Source organism: Cibotium barometz, chromosome 5 (genome assembly GCF_041138505.1).
Source record: "Cibotium barometz isolate CiBa-2024 chromosome 5, ASM4113850v1, whole genome shotgun sequence".
NCBI classification, from domain to species: domain Eukaryota; kingdom Viridiplantae; phylum Streptophyta; class Polypodiopsida; order Cyatheales; family Cibotiaceae; genus Cibotium; species Cibotium barometz.
Genome location: NC_141050.1, coordinates 55879020 through 55901122, shown reverse-complemented (window position 1 = coordinate 55901122; position 22103 = coordinate 55879020). Strand labels below are relative to the sequence as shown.

General features: G+C 43.8%; 1 protein-coding gene across 1 annotated transcript in view; it reads right to left on the bottom strand.

Annotated features, from left to right (window-relative positions):
* The window catches only part of LOC147638667 (uncharacterized), a 61297-nt gene extending 42752 nt beyond the window's left edge, over positions 1-18545 (bottom strand). Inside the window, exon 1 of the mRNA XM_086798618.1 lies at positions 18221-18545. Within this exon, the coding sequence (XP_086654744.1) occupies positions 18221-18492 (272 nt within the window). The 5' untranslated portion in view covers positions 18493-18545. The remainder of the gene's footprint in view (positions 1-18220) is intronic.
* Positions 18546-22103: the final 3558 nt, after the last annotated feature.

The following is a 22103-nucleotide window of genomic DNA, read 5'->3' as shown; positions in this document are numbered from 1 at the left end:
AGACTGCATACTGAATATCTGGCCTTGTATTACACAAGTAAATGAGGCACCCAACAGCCTGAGCATATGTAGAGGCATCAAAGGAAACACTGTCATCTTGTAGTGACAGTTTCATCCCAGGCTCCATAGGAGTACTAATAGGCTTGCAATCCTGAAATTTAAACTTCTCCAGAAGTTTAGCAACATAACGTGATTGCAACAACCCAATGCCTCTGTTATCCTGCACAAACTGTATGCCCAAATAGTAATGTACAAGGCCCAAGTCAGACATGTCAAATGTCTGTTGCAGTATCTCTTTAAATGCTGCAATTTTGTCATCATTTGATCCCATGAGCAAGAGATCATCCACATAAAGACTGATGACCAGCAGATCTGTCTCTTCTTTCTTCACATACAAAGTGGTCTCTGATGGACTGTTCACAAATCCCTGAGTGAGTAGAAAAGCATCTATTTTTGCATACCAAGCTCGTGGAGCTTGTTTCAAACCATACAAGGCCTTTTTCAGCCTGCATACTTTCCCCTCATGACCATGTTCTGCAAATCCCATGGGCTGAAATACATAAACTTCCTCCTCGAGGTCCCCATGTAGGAATGCAGTCTTTATGTCCAACTGGTGAACAACCCAACCACGATGTGCAGCCAATGCAATGACACACCTAAGTGTCGACATACGGGATGTAGGAGCAAATGTCTCCTCATAATCAATGCCCTTCTTCTGTGCATAGCCCTTTGCAACTAGACGGGCTTTGTACCTGTCAATGGATCCATCTGCATGTCTTTTCAACTTGTAGACCCATTTAGTACCAATGGCTTTCTTGCCTTTGGGCAGATCAACCAAATCCCATGTTTGATTCTTTTTAATAGAATCAATCTCATCCTGCATGGCTTTGTTCCAATGCACATTATCTCGTGCATCCACAAATGAATCAGGCTCATCATCATCCTGTAAACTGGCTGCCATAACCAGATTCAAATCCATGATGTGTGCATGCTCATTGGTCCTTGTCTCCCTACGAGTACGACCAGCAAGAGGACCCTCTAAATGGCTGTCCTGTAGTGTCCTCAAATACCATCTAGGTATATGTCTGACCTGTGGTGCCTGCTGTCCCATATTTGGTTTAGCTTCTGGCTCATTTGGCTGCTGAATTTCTGCACCACCTACATCATTTGCTGGCTGTCCAGTACCCTCATGAGTTGGATCACCAACTGTGGAATGAAACTCCATGGGTAGAAGACCTTCAAATACATCATTTTCAGCCTGATTTTTCTCATAACCAGCCATGGATAATTCTGATTTTTCATCAAAAATCACATCCCGACTGATAAATATCTTCCTGGATAGTGGGTCATATAACCTGTAGCCCTTGCTCTCACGGCTATACCCAACAAAAATGCATTTTGTGGCTTTATCATCAAGCTTCCTCCTCAACTCTTTGGGTATGTGTGCATATGCAAGGCACCCAAAGATACGAAAATGCGATACAGAAGGCTTGCGACCATGCCAAGCCTCAAAAGGAGTAATAGAAACCAATGCCTTTGTGGGACATCGATTCAAAATATGACAAGCACACATTACTGCTTCCACCCAAAAGATATGTGGTAGTCTTTTTGCCTTTAGCATACATCTGGCCATCTCCATGAGTGACCGATTTTTCCTTTCTGCAACCCCATTCTGCTGTGGAGTGTAAGGAGTAGTATACTGATGTTTTATACCTCTACTCCCAAGAAAAGAATTCAGCACATGTGACATATATTCCCCCCCTCGGTCAGAACGGAGAGTCTTCACCCTGCATCCAGACTCTGTCTCAGCAAGTGCTACAAAGGCCAAAAATGCATCATATACCTGTGATTTCTGTGTCAAAGGATAGACCCAGCATATACGAGAGAAGTCATCAATAAATGTTGCAAAATAAAAGCAACCACCTAATGACTTCGTCTGCATGGGACCACAAAGATCACTGTGTATAAGTTGCAACTTTGCAGTTGCTCTTAGAGCCTGATCACGTGGGAAGGAAAACCTGTGCATTTTTCCCAAAATACATCCTTCACAAATGTGATCTGGAGGCTTCTCCATGAGAGGTAGATCTGTAAACATATTATGTCGCTGCATAAGCATAAGACTACCAAAATTTACATGCCCCATGCGAGCATGCCATAACTCCGCATCAACCATAGCTGGAGTAAGAGTGAATGCATGATAAGCAGATTGATCCACTGGCTGAAATGCATCCAACTCATAAAGTCCATGACATAATGTACCAGTAAGCATCAAGGTCAAGGCATTTGCTTTGTCTCTGACCATGCATTTATCATCATCAAAGTGGACTTGCATTCCACAATGTGCTAAAGAAGAAATGGACAACAAATTCTTCTTTATCCCTGGTACATATAAGGCATCTGTAAGGCGGAGAATGGAGCCATCAATGGCTGTAAGCTGAATCTCCCCAATGCCACACACTGGATATGAAGCATTGTTGGCACACTGAACAGTTTTGCCAACAGGGGCAGGGCCAACATGACTAAACAAATCCCTGCGAGATGTGATATGCTTTGAGGCACCACTATCAAAATACCAAGTACATGCATGCTCTGTCAAACTGAGTGCCTGAGTAGACCAAGAGGCATCATAGCTGCATGTAAAAAAACAGTAATCTCTGTCCTCAACAAAAGAAGCAGTCTCTGGAGGAGCTTTAGGAGCATCATTAACAGACATCCCAGCTTCCTTTGCCTTCTCTTTGGCAATCCTCTTCCTACATTCCGTGATGTAGTGACCTGGCTTCTTACAGTAATGACATTTTCCCTTCTTCTTGGGCTGTCCATCACTTTTCTTGGTATCCTGTGAAGAACCACCATCACCTGAATTTTGATTTGCACTCTTTGGCTGAGATTTCCCTTTGCCCTTTTGACCTGTAGTAAATGCTTGTTCAGCATTTGTGTTCATATTCATATTCTTCCTCATTTGCTCCTCTTGTAGTAAGAGAGCAACAAGTTCCTGATACTTGAGGGGTTCAACAGCATTCCTCATGCTGAGGTTCAAAGAGGTATGGAAAGCCAAGTAAGATCTTGGCAAAGAGTGCAAAATGGTGGACACAAGCTGTGTCTCAGGAATAATCTCATCCACATTGATGAGTTGCTCTCTCAAATCCTGCAGCTTGTTCAAGTGGCTAGACATATCATCTCCTTCATTCATTTTCTGATTTTCCAGCTCTCTTTTCAAGAATGAGATCCTAGCCTCATTACGAGCAGCATACATTTGCTCCAAAGTCACCCATGCATTCTGTGAAGTGCCAGCTGAACGAATATGAGGTATAATGGACCTCTGAACTGACAATGCAATGAGTGACAATGCTTGTGCATCCCTGGCATCCCATGTCTTTTGAGCATTTGTTCTCTGAACAGGCAATGGCTGTCCTGGAGCCTGTACCTGTTGTCCTCGTCCACGAGCACCCCCTTGGGGAGGGGTCTCTGGAGCCAATGGACCTGGACGTGGTTCATCACCACTAACAAAATCCCAAAGACCTTTTGCCACAAGCACATTTTTTAGCATAAAACTCCACAAGGAGTAGTTCGTGCCATCCAATTTGTCTTCCTTAGACAAATATGTGAATACATCACTTTGCTGTTGATTTGCCATTATGCTTTACGCACAATGTTGTACCTGTTTACCAAAAAACCCAAAAGCAAAAACCCTGATAACAACTGTACTCCACTGAATACAGTTTACCCAAATCTGCCTGCACTCTCAATCCTCTGAATGTGCAGCTTAATGCACCAATGACTGAGTAGAGCAGCAAATGGCGTACACAATGCCAAAATGCCCCAAAAATGCCCAAATTTGCTGCACCCAAACTGTGCAAAAATCTGTATATTTTCTTGCTAGAAAATCTGCCTTTTGTGCCTGTATATTTTTCACAGAGAAAAATAAGAATGCCCAAAACTCAAAGCCTGTAATGCTTACCAGCTGAGATATGAGTTGATTGTTGTACTCATGCAGGTACAGTCCACCAAAGAGCAGGTACTGTTGACTGGTACAGAACAAGTACGAAACACCAGATGCTGCTGGTAGCTTGTACTGACAGTTGTATGGCTGTCTGCGCAGGTGTGTACAGTAGACTGTACGGAGCAGCAGGTACACGTCAGCTGCAGTCGAGCTGTATGCAGGTACAAGCGTACGTAGCAGGTACAACAGCGCTGATGACAGGGATGCGCTCGACTGGCTGCAGGTGTCGACTTGCAGACGAATACCAGCAGGCGGCGACTGTAGTACTATTGGCGCTGAAGGCGTAGACGTACGGTGGCTAGTACACGTGTGTAAATATAGGCGACGCCTGTTGTAGTACTTTATTGAAGGCGACGTGCGACTTGATGTGCGACTGGATGTACGGGCATAAGGCGCACAGCTGAAGCTGAAGGCGGCGCACTATGGGTGTACGGGCAGCAGGCGCACGTGTGACTGAAGGCGGCGCTGATGTACGGATGCTGTACGTTTGATGTACGGGTAGTGCTGAGCGCAGGCAGTGTACAGCAATGGGCAAGGGCCAAACTTCAATGGCTCTGATACCAATTGAAGACCTAAACAGGGTTAGGGTTAGGGTTTACAGAAAGAAAACAAGCATAGAAAACCAGCAGGGAGTGAACACGACTGATGTAGATATCTCAATCATAGAAAAATGTGAAGTACAAGCCACATGATAGTGACCCCTAAAGGATAAGTGTTCACATGACCGGCCATAAATGTGCCGGGTGGACCAAAACACTTATAAACTGCATATAAGTGAAAATGAACTAAACTGGGGGAAAAAACCTCCACTAACTGAAGTAAAAAGTGCCCCAGTAACCTACTGATGATCACTAGCACTCCTCTGGGTGCATACACAGCATAAAACCCAACAATCACATCCATTTAGAGGAGCAACTAAGAAATGCTCATTATCAAGATAGCCCTGTATATGGATACGCAACTTCCCAATCAAAGGGGTAACCTGCACCTCTTTACCAATAAATGCAGCTTCGGCTTCAATCCGAGGTCCCATGTTTTCAACCTCAATTCCCAATGCAGCTGCCATTTGCATAGAGATGAAATTGTCAGTTGCACAGTCATCAAACATGAATAGTGCGGGCTGATCCTTGATTTGCCCCCAAGCCTTGCAAACCATACGCTCTTTTGCATCATGACCTGTATTACCTTGCACATCAGGAACTGCATGAACATTTGCTTTGGTGTGCTTGTCCTCGTGCTTTGGTTTGCGATCTGGGCATTGCCGAAACATGTGGTCTTTGCTACCACAAGAAAAGCATTTTCCATCCTTAGCATATTGCTCTCTTTGCTCCGGGGTTAGTCCAAATTTGTTCTTCCTTGGGCCCTGTTCTTTTGATGTGTTATTTTCAGCTTTACCACCCTTGTAAGGCTCCCGGAAGTTCTTTTTAGGTGGCTGTCCACCCTTTTGCTGATTTGGGGCAGCCTTGTCCTTCGCCTTGGAACCTCCTTGATCCTGCTTGATCTTGAGCACCAATTGCTCCGTAGCAAGAGCAGAAGCTGTGAGTTGTTGCAACGTATGTTTTGGGTGCAATTCAATACCCGATCTATAAGCAGGTTGCAATCCAGAACGAAACTTCCTCTTTCTTTCATCTTCTGTGATTAGCATGAAGGGAGTCACTTCCAGCAACACTTTCCAAAATTTGTTAACATACTGTTGCACACTCTCATTATCTTTTTGTTCCAGCCTGTCCCACTTTTGAGTGAGAGTTTGCTCCGCGTTGGGTGGCAAGAACTGAGCATAAAATCTATCTTTGAATTCCTTCCAAGTAGAGATGGGATCCTTGGTGATCTTTTCGGTGATCCACCAATGGGCAGCAGTGTCTTTCAGAAACATGCTAGCATGGCGCACCTTCGACTTTTCTGTAAAGTCCTCATCGCTAAAAGCAATGTCGAACTGTGCCACAAACGCTAACACCTTAGAAGCATCATGTTCACCATGAAAGACATCAAATTTGACAGATTTATCACCTGCTTTGAACTCCTTGAGCTTCCTGGCATGAGGCTCATGGTCCTCTCTTTTCCTTTCCCCTTATCCAACGGGGTAGCCCTGTCTGCATGGGCTCCATGGGCCGTCATAGAAGCTTCATGGGGCACGGTGGCATGTGCTCCACGAACTCGAAGCTCAGATGCATGTGACTTACCTGCATATGGCATAGTCTCTCCATGAGACAACTCAGAAGGCAAAATTTTTCTGGAAGCAGACCTGTCACCATGAGATACATATCTTGCATGCATGTGACTTTCGTGCCCTCCATGAGCACTGGCATACATAAATCTGTCAGGCTTAGTGCCTTGGGGAGAGGATGCATGACGAGAGGTGACAGTCACCTCTTCCTTTTGCATAAAAGATTTTAGCCTCTGGGATGCGGGATCTCCATGCTTCAAACGAGGTGGATTTCTGAAAATCAGCTCTCCGTCATCCCCCTCTTTGATATCACCTTTGCGAAGGAGATAGGCAAGTGCCAACTCCCTTGGTTTCTTCCCCACTTCACGAGCCATTGACTCAAAGGTTACATCAACCATAGCATCAGCCTTCCTGGCTTCAATAGCACTTTGCAGACGAGGATCTTCATGCAAAAACTTCAATTCTTGCTCTTGAGCCTGCAAAAGTTTTCTCATATGTTCCATTTCAGCTCTCATAACATCAGGGTCTTGTTCAAGCATAACTGTCTTTCCTGGAGACAGTTGACCTTTGGATTCACTATCCATAACCCTTTCAAGGGGCTTGTGCCTACCACGCAGGGCATCAGACCCACGAGAAGCACTAGATGGACCCCTCGAATTTGGTACTTCCAAAGGGTTGCCTTGGCTGTCCATTGTGTTCAAAGTTTGCTAAAAGCGGGATGTCCAGTACACAGGTTCGTTTCCCCACTAGGAAGAGGGAAACAACCGTGCTCTGATACCAATGAAACCGATCCCGACAAGTGGGAAAGACTCCGCTGGACACCCACACGCTTAATAGCACAACTTTAAAATCACAAATTTGAAATGGACAACTTTAAAACAACTTGAATTTAAATGAACAGAAATGGAAAGATGGACACCAGCACTGGGGCCGGAACGGGCCGACCCCCCCCTCAATATATGATATATTTATTGGGAGTATTTAATGAATACAATGCTCCATGGGTTCTGAGAACCAGATAATGTCCATGTACATATGAAAACAGTACCAAACAAGTAGGCTCGAATTTCGATGTAGAGAACTCGAAGCAGAACGACCACTAGTGTGGTCCAATCTCTGCGGTCCTGTGCTTTCACTGGACTCCGCGGAGAGCGCCTCACTGGTGTTCCGAGACCACGCACAAACAGGCGCTCTCGTACTTAACGCCTGGCTCTCCCGATCTCAGCACCTTTGGACCGAGGTTCGCCAATACAACTTGGACAACCCGGCACCGAACGGGTGTTGCCGTAGAAGGATGAATCCTTTCTCAGATTTAAACATAAAATGCTTTACTCAAATCTGAAAATCACTTACTTGTAGATGGTTGATAGAAAACCCATACTCGAAGTATGAAGAAGATGAAACCACTCTTGATGAAGAAGCAGTTGCCTCGTGGTGAACCACCAAGACAAGCATCACCTCGAAAGACCACAGCCGCCTGCTGTGTTAGAATGAGCACCACTTACTGGTGGTGGATAATGTCCAGCCTTCAAGTATGCTGCCGCCTGTGGGGAGGTAGTTGCAGCCAGCCTGTAGAGGGGCAGGCGCAGCCGGCAGCAGAGGGTATGGCCTGTTGGAGGAGTCGCCTGTAGAGGTGGAGAGAGAAGGCAGCCGCCTGCAGACAGCAGCAAGCTCAGTAGCCTGTAGAGGGGCAGGTGCAGCAGCGGCAGCCAGAGTGTAGGCAGTCGCCTGTAGGAGCAGAGGCAGCACACAGTAGTCAGGAACAGCCGCCTCTGTGCTGCTGTAGCAATCTGTTGGAAAACAGGCGCAGCCCTCTTGTAGTAAAATCAGCCGGCTGTAGAGAGACAGGCGCAGCCAGCACAGCAGTGGGTACTGCAGTCGTACAAGGAAGGCAGCCAGCCGCTTGGGAAAAACCAGCGAAGAGAAGATGGTTGCCGATTTCTCCACGCAAGTTGGTGGTAACGACGGGTGATGAACAAAAACAAGAAGCGATGGATCTTTTACGCTTGAAGGAGGGAGTCTTTTTAATAAAATTTAATGTGGAGATAACCTTAGTGTTGTCCACGCTTGCATGTGGGGGATTAGTGGGGGTAGGTGACCATGCCCACCCCCACACTCACTTAAAAGTGAGGCTCCCCACCTTGGCCCCAAAGTGGGTGCCCACTTTTAAATAAGTGTGAACCCCTAACCTTATAAATCAAAGGGTTAGAATTTAAAACATTAAAACAACATGTACCATATACTTACCACCTGTTCACATGCACTGAAACTCGTCAGAATACAGGGCAGACTTCACGACTCACTGGCAGGCGTCCCCGCTCAGTAAGTAACACGTCAGGCAGGCAAACACACAAATACATGTCATGCGAAAACAGTTTCAAACATGCAAAATATGTGTGCATGTGCAAAAAGTAACATGGACATATCTCCCGTTCATGGAACATGTACAAAATATCTGTCGGCACAAAACTGGCACGACATAAAACATAAAAACCTGGTCTTCCTATGGAGTGACAGTCCCATAGGTAAGACACAGTTCCAGGCACGAGTTTCCCTAGGTGTGACAGTCCCATAGGTAAAACACGGCACGAATACTGGCTCTTCCATGGCGTGACAGTCCCATGGATCGAACACAGTCCAGGTCATACACGGGTGGCACTGGTCTGGCTCCCGTCCATACGACACCATCCTGCTAACACACGGGTGGCACCAGTCTGGCTCCCGTCCATGTCAGCAAAATACTGGCCTCTTCACATGAGACACCGGCCTGGCCTCAAGTGAACGAGACGCAAAAAGTAGGAATGGACCAAATGGTCGGCCAATTGGTGACATCCCCCCGGGCTTCTAAAGAGTTGACCTCAACTTAAAAGCCTCAAGATATGCCTGCAACAATTGCGGATAATCTGCAAAATAATCCTCATTTACCCATTTGGCATCAATAGGCAAATAATTCTTAAACTTCACAAGGTATCTCGTGGAAAGCTTTCCTGCAGGTAGCTTTCTCTCCTTGTGAAAAACAATCTGTTCTGGCTGGAGGATCTCCTCAAGCTCTTCAATCTCTGGCGGATCTTCTGTGACAGGCTCATCAGGATCTGGCCCCACATATTTCCGAAATAGACTCACATGAAAAGCATTGTGAATCTTCCAATGACTAGGTAGAGCAAGTCTGTAGGACACTTCATTGATCTTGTGAATCACCTTGAAGGGTCCATAATAGCGAGGAGAAAGCTTAGGATATGATCCTTCTCGTCCTGGCCTCTTCCGAAGCCTAGCCTTCTCAAATTTCAGCAATACCCAATCACCTTCTTTGACTTCCATGTCCCTTCTATGCTTGTCAGCAGCCTTTTTATGCTTATCCTGAGATCTTGCAATGGCTGTCCGCACCTGACCAAAGGCAACATCCAAATCACGAACATATTCATCAGCTGCAAAAATCTCATCCTTTGTTCGAAGGATGGGTGGCAAGACCACTCTGCCATAAATAATCTCAAACGGAGCCTTTCCTGTGGAAGCATGGATCGTATTGTTGTAGGCAAACTCAACAAGTGGAAGATACTTCTCCCATGCACTCTTTTGATCTGCCACATAACACTTCAACAAATCCAACACAGCTGAATTTGCAGCTTCACTTTGGCCATCCGTTTGGGGATGATAAGCTGATGAAAACTCAAGCTTAGTACCCATATTATCAAACAAAGCCCTCCAAAATAGGCTTGTAGTCCTGGGATCTCTATCCCCAACAATGGATTTAGGCATACCATGATGCTTGAAAATATTAGCAAGAAAAAGCTTTACCATATGATCAGCTTTGATGGTTTTCTTGACGGGCAAGAAGTGAGCTTGCTTGCTAAACCTGTCCACAATAGTCCAAATAGCATCATTCCCATGCTGGGATCTAGGCAAATCCATAATAAAATCCATCGTGATACTTTCCCAAGGTTGCGAGGGAATAGGCAGTGGCTGAAGCAAACCTGGAGGCTTTTGCCTATCAAATTTCACCTTTTGGCAAGTGATACATGCACGCACATAAGCCTCAATGTCTTTACGCATGCTTGGCCAAAAGAAATACCTCTGAATCATGCGAGTAGTAGGCATAATACCTCTATGACCAGCATAAGGTGGAGCGTGACATTCGTCCATAACCTTTGGACGCAAATCCTTCACCACACATAGGCAATTATCCTTCATGAGATAACCCTCATTGATTACATAAGAGGCATGTGAATGACCAGCCATCAAATCAATCCATATATGGCAAAAATCAGCATCCAAATGATACAAATCTCTCATAGCAGATAGATCTCCATGAGAGGCCACTGAGACTGCAGCAATATAAGGCCTCCTAGATAGTGCATCGGCCACCACATTTTTCTTTCCTGGGATATGCACAATCTGAAAATGAAACATGGAAAGAAAATTTGCCATTCTCATCTGCTTCTCTGAAAGCTTAGTTTGAGATAGAAAGTATCTCAAGCTTTGATGATCTGTCTTGACCACAAATTCAGCCCCAAGAAGGTAGTGTTTCCAAATCTTTAAGGCGTGAATTACAGCCAAGAGCTCTTTCTCATAGATATCGATATGAAGCTCAGCATCATGCAAACGACGGCTCTCGTATGCAACTGCATGCCCTTCTTGATTTAGGACAGCTCCTATGCAATCACCACAAGCATCACATTCAACCACGAATGACTTGTGCAAGTCAGGAACAATCAATACTGGACCACATATGATCGCATTCTTGAGCTGCAAGAAAGCATCCTGTTCGTTTGAAGTCCATTTGAAAACAGTTTTCTTCTTCGTGAGATTATGTAGAGGAGTGGCAATCATAGCAAAATGCCTTATGAAACGCCTGTAGTACGAACATAATCCGAGAAAACTACGTACTTGATGTACGTTTTGCAATTCGGGCCAATTCCGAATAGTCTCTATCTTTGCAGGATCCATTGTAACTCCATCTTTGGATACAATATGTCCCAGATAATGAATCTCTGAAAGGAAAAACTCACTTTTCTTGGCATTGACGAAAAGTTTGTGCTTCCGCAACTCTTCGAACACTGTGACCAAATGAATTCTGTGTTCCTGCTCATTCTTGGAGAAAACCAAGATATCATCAAAGAAGACTCCTGTAAACTTGCGATGGGGTCGGAATATCCTATCCATCATACGATTAAAAGTAGCAGGAGCATTGGTGAGACCAAAAGGCATTACCAAGAATTCATATAATCCGAAGGCTGTCCTGAATGCAGTCTTATGGACATCTTGTGGCACCACGCGTATCTGGTGATAACCACTCTTCAAATCAAGTCTGCTAAAGCAAGCTGAACCATCAAGCTTATCCAAGATATCATCAATACGTGGAATAGGAAATCTGTTCTTGATGGTAAGCTTGTTCAAAGCTCTATAGTCCACACACATACGGAATGATCCGTCCTTCTTTTGAACAAGAAGCACAGGAGAGCAGTAAGGTGAGGAACTGGGCTGAACCAAACCTTTCTCTAAAAGCTCGTTTACCTGCTTCATAATTTCTTCTTGTTGTGCGGCACTCACTCGGTATGCGGGTTTGTTAGGTGGAGAACTACCTGGCACAAGATCTATGCGGTGATCTTCGGGCCTTTGGGGAGGTAATTCTCCTGGCAACGAGTCAGCAAAACAGTCTTTGAATGCATTAAGAAAATTCAGCCTATCATTAGACATAACATCCACATTTTGTTGATTTGGCACAAAACTAACACGCACAAAAACCAAGTACGCTGAAAGACTCTTTTTCATTGCTTTATTAATTTGGATGTGTGATACAACTGGGATAGAATCCCCTTCTTTGCCAGCATCAATAAAGTGCATGCGGCCTTTATGCATAAAAGAAATCATATTGGACTTGTAGTCTTTGCGGGGCTCAAGCCTATGGTGCCATGGCTTGCCCAACAATACATCACATCCATTTAGAGGAGCAACTAAGAAATGCTCATTATCAAGATAGCCCTGTATATGGATACGCAACTTCCCAATCAAAGGGGTAACCTGCACCTCTTTACCAATAAATGCAGCTTCGGCTTCAATCTGAAGTCCCATGTTTTCAACCTCAATTCCCAATGCAGCTGCCATTTGCATAGAGATGAAATTGTCAGTTGCACAGTCATCAAACATGAATAGTGCGGGCTGATCCTTGATTTGCCCCCAAGCCTTGCAAACCATACGCTCTTTTGCATCATGACCTGTATTACCTTGCACATCAGGAACTGCATGAACATTTGCTTTGGTGTGCTTGTCCTCGTGCTTTGGTTTGCGATCTGGGCATTGCCGAAACATGTGGTCTTTGCTACCACAAGAAAAGCATTTTCCATCCTTAGCATATTGCTCTCTTTGCTCCGGGGTTAGTCCAAATTTGTTCTTCCTTGGGCCCTGTTCTTTTGATGTGTTATTTTCAGCTTTACCACCCTTGTAAGGCTCCCGGAAGTTCTTTTTAGGTGGCTGTCCACCCTTTTGCTGATTTGGGGCAGCCTTGTCCTTCGCCTTGGAACCTCCTTGATCCTGCTTGATCTTGAGCACCAATTGCTCCGTAGCAAGAGCAGAAGCTGTGAGTTGTTGCAACGTATGTTTTGGGTGCAATTCAATACCCGATCTATAAGCAGGTTGCAATCCAGAACGAAACTTCCTCTTTCTTTCATCTTCTGTGATTAGCATGAAGGGAGTCACTTCCAGCAACACTTTCCAAAATTTGTTAACATACTGTTGCACACTCTCATTATCTTTTTGTTCCAGCCTGTCCCACTTTTGAGTGAGAGTTTGCTCCGCGTTGGGTGGCAAGAACTGAGCATAAAATCTATCTTTGAATTCCTTCCAAGTAGAGATGGGATCCTTGGTGATCTTTTCGGTGATCCACCAATGGGCAGCAGTGTCTTTCAGAAACATGCTAGCATGGCGCACCTTCGACTTTTCTGTAAAGTCCTCATCACTAAAAGCAATGTCGAACTGTGCCACAAACGCTAACACCTTAGAAGCATCATGTTCACCATAAAAGACATCAAATTTGACAGATTTATCACCTGCTTTGAACTCCTTGAGCTTCCTGGCATGAGGCTCATGGTCCTCTCTTTTTCTTTTCCCCTTATCCAACGGGATAGCCCTGTCTGCATGGGCTCCATGGGCCGTCATAGAAGCTTCATGGGGCACGGTGGCATGTGCTCCACGAACTCGAAGCTCAGATGCATGTGACTTACCTGCATATGGCATAGTCTCTCCATGAGACAACTCAGAAGGCAAAATTTTTCTGGAAGCAGACCTGTCACCATGAGATACATATCTTGCATGCATGTGACTTTCGTGCCCTCCATGAGCACTGGCATACATAAATCTGTCAGGCTTAGTGCCTTGGGGAGAGGATGCATGACGAGAGGTGACAGTCACCTCTTCCTTTTGCATAAAAGATTTTAGCCTCTGGGATGCAGGATCTCCATGCTTCAAACGAGGTGGATTTCTGAAAATCAGCTCTCCGTCATCCCCCTCTTTGATATCACCTTTGCGAAGGAGATAGGCAAGTGCCAACTCCCTTGGTTTCTTGCCCACTTCACGAGCCATTGACTCAAAGGTTACATCAACCATAGCATCAGCCTTCCTGGCTTCAATAGCACTTTGCAGACGAGGATCTTCATGCAAAAACTTCAATTCTTGCTCTTGAGCCTGCAAAAGTTTTCTCATATGTTCCATTTCAGCTCTCATAACATCAGGGTCTTGTTCAAGCATAACTGTCTTTCCTGGAGACAGTTGACCTTTGGATTCACTATCCATAACCCTTTCAAGGGGCTTGTGCCTACCACGCAGGGTATCAGACCCACGAGAAGCACTAGATGGACCCCTCGAATTTGGTACTTCCAAAGGGTTGCCTTGGCTGTCCATTGTGTTCAAAGTTTGCTAAAAGCGGGATGTCCAGTACACAGGTTCGTTTCCCCACTAGGAAGAGGGAAACAACCGTGCTCTGATACCAATGAAACCGATCCCGACAAGTGGGAAAGACTCCGCTGGACACCCACACGCTTAATAGCACAACTTTAAAATCACAAATTTGAAATGGACAACTTTAAAACAACTTGAATTTAAATGAATAGAAATGGAAAGATGGACACCAGCACTGGGGCCGGAACGGGCCGACCCCCCCCTCAATATATGATATATTTATTGGGAGTATTTAATGAATACAATGCTCCATGGGTTCTGAGAACCAGATAATGTCCATGTACATATGAAAACAGTACCAAACAAGTAGGCTCGAATTTCGATGTAGAGAACTCGAAGCAGAACGACCACTAGTGTGGTCCAATCTCTGCGGTCCTGTGCTTTCACTGGACTCCGCGGAGAGCGCCTCACTGGTGTTCCGAGACCACGCACAAACAGGCGCTCTCGTACTTAACGCCTGGCTCTCCCGATCTCAGCACCTTTGGACCGAGGTTCGCCAATACAACTTGGACAACCCGGCACCGAACGGGTGTTGCCGTAGAAGGATGAATCCTTTCTCAGATTTAAACATAAAATGCTTTACTCAAATCTGAAAATCACTTACTTGTAGATGGTTGATAGAAAACCCATACTCGAAGTATGAAGAAGATGAAACCACTCTTGATGAAGAAGCAGTTGCCTCGTGGTGAACCACCAAGACAAGCATCACCTCGAAAGACCACAGCCGCCTGCTGTGTTAGAATGAGCACCACTTACTGGTGGTGGATAATGTCCAGCCTTCAAGTATGCTGCCGCCTGTGGGGAGGTAGTTGCAGCCAGCCTGTAGAGGGGCAGGCGCAGCCGGCAGCAGAGGGTATGGCCTGTTGGAGGAGTCGCCTGTAGAGGTGGAGAGAGAAGGCAGCCGCCTGCAGACAGCAGCAAGCTCAGTAGCCTGTAGAGGGGCAGGTGCAGCAGCGGCAGCCAGAGTGTAGGCAGTCGCCTGTAGGAGCAGAGGCAGCACACAGTAGTCAGGAACAGCCGCCTCTGTGCTGCTGTAGCAATCTGTTGGAAAACAGGCGCAGCCCTCTTGTAGTAAAATCAGCCGGCTGTAGAGAGACAGGCGCAGCCAGCACAGCAGTGGGTACTGCAGTCGTACAAGGAAGGCAGCCAGCCGCTTGGGAAAAACCAGCGAAGAGAAGATGGTTGCCGATTTCTCCACGCAAGTTGGTGGTAACGACGGGTGATGAACAAAAACAAGAAGCGATGGATCTTTTACGCTTGAAGGAGGGAGTCTTTTTAATAAAATTTAATGTGGAGATAACCTTAGTGTTGTCCACGCTTGCATGTGGGGGATTAGTGGGGGTAGGTGACCATGCCCACCCCCACACTCACTTAAAAGTGAGGCTCCCCACCTTGGCCCCAAAGTGGGTGCCCACTTTTAAATAAGTGTGAACCCCTAACCTTATAAATCAAAGGGTTAGAATTTAAAACATTAAAACAACATGTACCATATACTTACCACCTGTTCACATGCACTGAAACTCGTCAGAATACAGGGCAGACTTCACGACTCACTGGCAGGCGTCCCCGCTCAGTAAGTAACACGTCAGGCAGGCAAACACACAAATACATGTCATGCGAAAACAGTTTCAAACATGCAAAATATGTGTGCATGTGCAAAAAGTAACATGGACATATCTCCCGTTCATGGAACATGTACAAAATATCTGTCGGCACAAAACTGGCACGACATAAAACATAAAAACCTGGTCTTCCTATGGAGTGACAGTCCCATAGGTAAGACACAGTTCCAGGCACGAGTTTCCCTAGGTGTGACAGTCCCATAGATAAAACACGGCACGAATACTGGCTCTTCCATGGCGTGACAGTCCCATGGATCGAACACAGTCCAGGTTATACACGGGTGGCACTGGTCTGGCTCCTGTCCATACGACACCATCCTGCTAACACACGGGTGGCACCAGTCTGACTCCCATCCATGTCAGCAAAATACTGGCCTCTTCACATGAGACACCGGCCTGGCCTCAAGTGAACGAGACGCAAAAAGTAGGAATGGACCAAATGGTCGGCCAATTGGTGACACACTACAGTGTAGAGTGCATGTGACACTACCCTTCCAGTAGGAGGTTCCCGGTGGATCATGGACTGTTTTGTTGCTGTCCCACCTCTTTCTCTCTTAGGTTTGAGAGGAGGCTGATTGTTCCTTGTGCCTCCCTTCCTTGGAAAGCACTTGAGAGAAGTGTTTGAGAGCTGAGATTTGTTCTTTGTTGCTATGGATATGGCTCTCCCCCTGGGGCCTGTACGAACAAGCATGACAAGTTGAAAGAACCCAACTATGCTCATTGGAAGCTTCAAATGCAGATCTAGTTCATCCACAAGGGTTTGTGGGACATTGTTCAGGGCACTGAAAGGAAGCCCGAGTGTCCTCAAACTCTAGGCGGTGGACTCAAGATCAGGAAGATAAATTTGCTGTGGAATTACAAGACTGGGAGAATCGAGACTCGAAGGCGCATTCTGTGCTTGTGCGGACCATCACAGAGGAGGTCTCATCAGCCGTGCAAACTCACCAGTGCTCATCAGGTATGGGCAAAATTGGAGGATCTCTTTGCACGAGATTCATCGATGAGAGCAGTTGCCTTGCAAGGGCAGGTCTACGGTTTTTTATTCCCTGAAAACGATTCCATGCAGTCTTTTCTCATGAAGACCAAGGTATCCATGATCAATTACTGACTATGGGTGCTGCTTTGTCCTCTTCTCAGCTGGCTGCTCTTATCCTCACCAAGCTTCCTCCGGACTATGATGTGATTTCTCGATCTTTGCGATGCCAGGTCACATCCACTCAGTTGGATTTTGATGATCTTAGCTCCCTACTTTTGGAGGAGGAGTCCGTTGTCGTCTCACGAGGAGGTAAATTGAAGGTGTCAGTCAACAATTCTGACCAGGCACTTTCCTCGGTTCAAAAGAAAGGTCGGAGTTGCTAATTTACTTGTGGAAAAAGAGGCCATCTGTCCAAAGATTGTTTATCCAAGAAGAAGAACAAGACTAAGGGCAAGGCTTCATCTCAGAGAAAAGGCAAAGACACGACACAGGATAGTGATACAGATTCTAGTACCACTTCTAGGGCTTCCAAGGCGCTTCTGGCTCAGAACCCAGATGGTGTACTTCTCTAGTACACATGCAATTTCCCCCCATGTGCTTCCAGCCAAAAGAGGCTTGTGGGCGAGAGAGGGGGCTTATTGCAACTCCACTTACTGGTGCATGGAGATCGTGATTTAGAGTTCCAAGCATTAGACATCTGGCAGGACATGGCTATCTTTGGTACAACAGAGATTATGAACTAGATCTGTTCCAAGTTCATTGTTCAAGGCTTTTGGGACGTGATGTATTCCATCAACTGTTAGGGATTATGGGCGTGGTGTGTCCAGCAGCTCATCATCTATTCTTGGAGTTCACTGCACACTTGTGTGGGAATTTCGTGGCCAAGCAAAGTTCTTTGCTGTTTGTGGTGGCATTTTGTTTCGAGGAAACAAGTTGGCGGATGCTCTCTCCGAGGTGATTCCAGTATTCGCGATGCTAAAAGATCCATGGTTGCATCTTCATCGACTTATCTTCTTCCGACTCTTGCACACTATGAGCTGCAGAGGGGATGTTAGAATTGTGCATCTCTGTGTTTTGGGGCTTTACCATTTATCTGGTATTTTATTGTATTTTACTCCTATTTTTTTGTCCAAGGCCAGTCGGCCAACCCTAGAGCCAGTCGGCCAGGTCCCTATTGCACTATATAAGGAGTTCCCCATTATTCACTCAACCATCCACTTCCCTTGCAGATGTACAAGAGAACGTTGTATGAATGTACGCACTTATGCATCATGAGTATGTCCGTTTGTATGTATATATACATGTACCTGTATCACGTGTCTCCACATAGCAGGTCCCTGGAAATTGCATCTCAGTTTCATTCAATTCCATTCAAAAAACAGGCTGCGGCAGAGGATCTCTGTTGAACGCGAATTGGTTTTTTCTTTTGCCTTTATGGAGCAGACACAGATACAAAAAAAAAAAAAAAACAGAGACGTAAATAATGGGGGGAAGAGAATAGGGCGTGCCTTACGGCGTGGGTGGACGCTGCAGCAGCGGCAGTTCTGAGTTGAGGAGGGAGATTCTTAAATCGGACGCGCTCGTAGGCTACCCGAATGCGCTGGGCGAAGCGTGCGAAGGGGGAGGAGTGGGAGGCCTTTCTGGTGGAGGGCGCTGACTCCAGGTGAGAGGCAAGATCGGCCTCGCACTGCAGGTGTCGGCGCTGCTGCACTAGCCCGCGCAATAATAATAATAATGTAGGAGGAGGAGCTCGCCTCATCTGCATTGCTGCCATAGCCATCCTCCAACGGGACGCTACGATAAAAATGAGACTGCCTCAGGGTGTACAATTTTTTCTATGTTGATCACATTAATTAACTCAGCCCATTTCTATTACATCTCTATCTCTATATTATCTTAAGGAAGAGTTTCACAAAGCTTCCACATGGCAAAAATTTCGAGGTTCTGGAAGGGGAAGAGAAGGTTTGGGTAGAATTTGAACTTGGAGTCTCAAAAGATGTGTGAAGCACAAGTTGCCCACTAGTATATATTATTTTTGGCTTGCCACATGGCGGGCAGGAGTGCCTACCATGTGGCGAGCAAAGAAATGCCCTCTATAGCCTCTTCCCATATCACGGCATTGCTTGCAGCTGCAGCTTTTGAATCATCATGAGATGAGAAGATTCGTGGAAACACACTATATTTGCTTGCAGCATTTGAATCATGAGATGAGAAGATTAGAAGATTTGTGGGAAGATCGCGACTAGCGAGCACATCATAATCCAAAGCCAATTGCTAATCATGAGATTCGGGGAAGATCGCGACTAGCCACCGATCATTATAATCCAGAGTGCCATCGAGAGAGTTCGTGGAAGCCACCTAGTGTGGCAGCATCGCCATATATTACAGTTACACGCTCGAACATCCTTCCCATCAGTCGTTGTACTGCCATCACCTCTGTTGCACGCTCGACAGTCAACGACCACCATCAGCTCACCGGCCCTACTGCAAGCTCAACCATCAGTGTTTCTGTCGCTCAAACGTCCTTCCCACTACTCCCAACCAGTTGCCTCTGCTGGACGCTTAACCATCAGTGAGACCACCTCACCCACACTCACCTCGACCTGTTGCACGCTACTGTACTCTTGACTATCAGCGCTACGCACCACAACGTAAGTTCAAAAAAAGAAAACTTTGTTTTGTTGCAGCCAGTCGCCTTTAAAGCGACCGCCTCACCACACGACCCGACGCTTAGGGCACAACTTCGTCGTCGACACATAACAAATCCTTCTGGGTCTGATTTGTGAAGGCACAGGAATTGCAGCCAAGCTGCTCAAATCCATGGGTGTCAACCTCAAAGAAACTCGCGTTGAGGTTAAGAAGTTCATCAGGCATGGTAGTGGTTTTGTCGCAATCGTTGAAATCCCATCAGCGACACCACCTTGCAACTCACCTCAGCCCTGCTACAGTTTTTTTAAAAACCCGCGTGGAGGTTGAGAAGATCATCGAGCGTGGTAATGGTTTTATCGCAATCAAAATCCCATCAGCGACCTCGCAACTCACCTCAGCGATGCCACAGTTTTTTAAAAGTTAATATTTTTTAAACTTCTTTTTTTCTTGCCTTTTAAACAAAATAATCTTTGCCACAGTTTTTAAAAATTAATATTTTTAAAACTTCTTTTTTTCTTACCTTTTAAACAAAATAATCTTCGTTTTGTTGCTGGTTGCCCTCTACATGCTCGACGATCACCTTTCTCACCACCATTAGCTCAGCCTATTGCTACATGCTCACCCACAACAATCACCTTTGTTGCACGCCCCACGATAATATCTTCGGTTGTTATACCACCACATAACTTTTTTTCTTCCTAGCTACACCATATTCTTACTGTTTTGTTATTATTTAAACAAACAAAATGTTCTTTGTTTTGTTTTAAAAGAAAAGTTGTTTTGTTTTAAATAAACAAAAAATAGGATTATGTGCTTATATTATATATTATATATTATTTTGAGAGAGAGAGAGAGAGAGAGAATAAAATTATTTTTGGTTTTGCTTTAAATAAATACATGTTTTGTTTTGTTTTAAAAGAAGTTAACTTTTTATTTTATATTGATATATTTATATTAAATAACACACACACACACGTGTGTGTGTGTGTGTATAAATAAATAAATAAATATATAAATATATATTCTTTATAAATGTATATGTATATATGTATATATGTGTATAATATATATATATATATATATACACACACATATACATATACATTTATAAAGTAATGTTTTGTTTTAAAAGAAATGTTTCTACATTTATAAATATATAACAAACACACATATACACACACACATGTCTATGTGTGTGTGTGTGTGCGTGTATGTGTGTGTGTGTGTATAGAAATATAAATATATATACATATGTATGTATGTACATACAGATATATGCATATGTATATATACACATATATACGTATATATAAATATGTATATATGTGTGTGTGCGTGTGTGCGTGTGTGTGTGTGTGTGTGTGTGTACACACATGAAAGTATATATATATATATATATATATATATATATATATATACATGTGTGTGTGTGTATACATACATACATATAACTCTATACATACATGTGTGTGTGTGTGTGTGTGTGTGTGTGTGTGTGTGTGTGTGTGTGTGTAGAGAGAGAGAGAGAGAGAGAGAAAGAGAGAGAGAGAGAGAGAGTATAATGAATGCAAGTCTTTTTGATAATAATGAATATATTTATACATTTATATATATATATATATATATATATATATATATATATATATATATATATAACAAACACATAGAATGTAAAATATCACATGTTAGTAATAGAAAAACAAGATCAAGGAAAATAAAAAGAGTAGAAATAGTTTCTTTTTTGCTTGCACTCACATTGATTTTATTTTTTTGCTAGTTGTATGTATATATATATCTCTATCTATATGTGTATATAGATATATAGATATATATATGTGTATATGTATATATACATACATACATACATACATACACACACACACACATATTTGTTTGTATGTATGTATGTACACATGCATATTTGTATATATATATGTGTATACTTGTGTGTGTGTGTGTGTGTGTGTGTGTATGTGTGTCTATATGGTATATATACATATATATATACACACACACACACACACACATATGTATATATACATATACATACATATATGTATATGTATATATGTATGTATGTATGTATACGTATATATATATGTATGTATATGCATATGTACATGTATATATGCATATAATAATATACATGTATATGTATATATACATGTATATATGCATATAGATATATACATATAAAAAATATAAAATATAGATATACATTTCTTTATAAATGTATATGTATACATATACATTTATGAAGAAATGCTTTGTTTTAAACTAAATGTTTCTACATTTATAAATATATATAACAAACACACATACGTGTCCCTACATGTATGTGTGTGTGTGTGTATATATGTGTGTGTATATATATGTGTGTATATGTATATGTTTGTGTATATATATGTGTGTGTGTAGATATATATATATATATATATGTTTGTGTATATATATATGTGTGTGTGTGTGTGTGTGTAGATATATATATATGTGTGTGTCTATATATATGTGTGTGTGTGTGTGTGTGTGTATTGTAAGGAGATGTGGATGTATGGTTATGTATGTGGATGTGGATGTATGAATGAGGATGTGAAAATGGATGTATGCATGGATGTCTATGTAGAATAATGAACGTGAATGCGTATGGAAAATAATGTGTCGTCGATATGAGTAAATGGATGCAAATGAATACACATTGAATGGAATGTGGATTAAGTAATGTGGATTGAGGAGGGATAATGT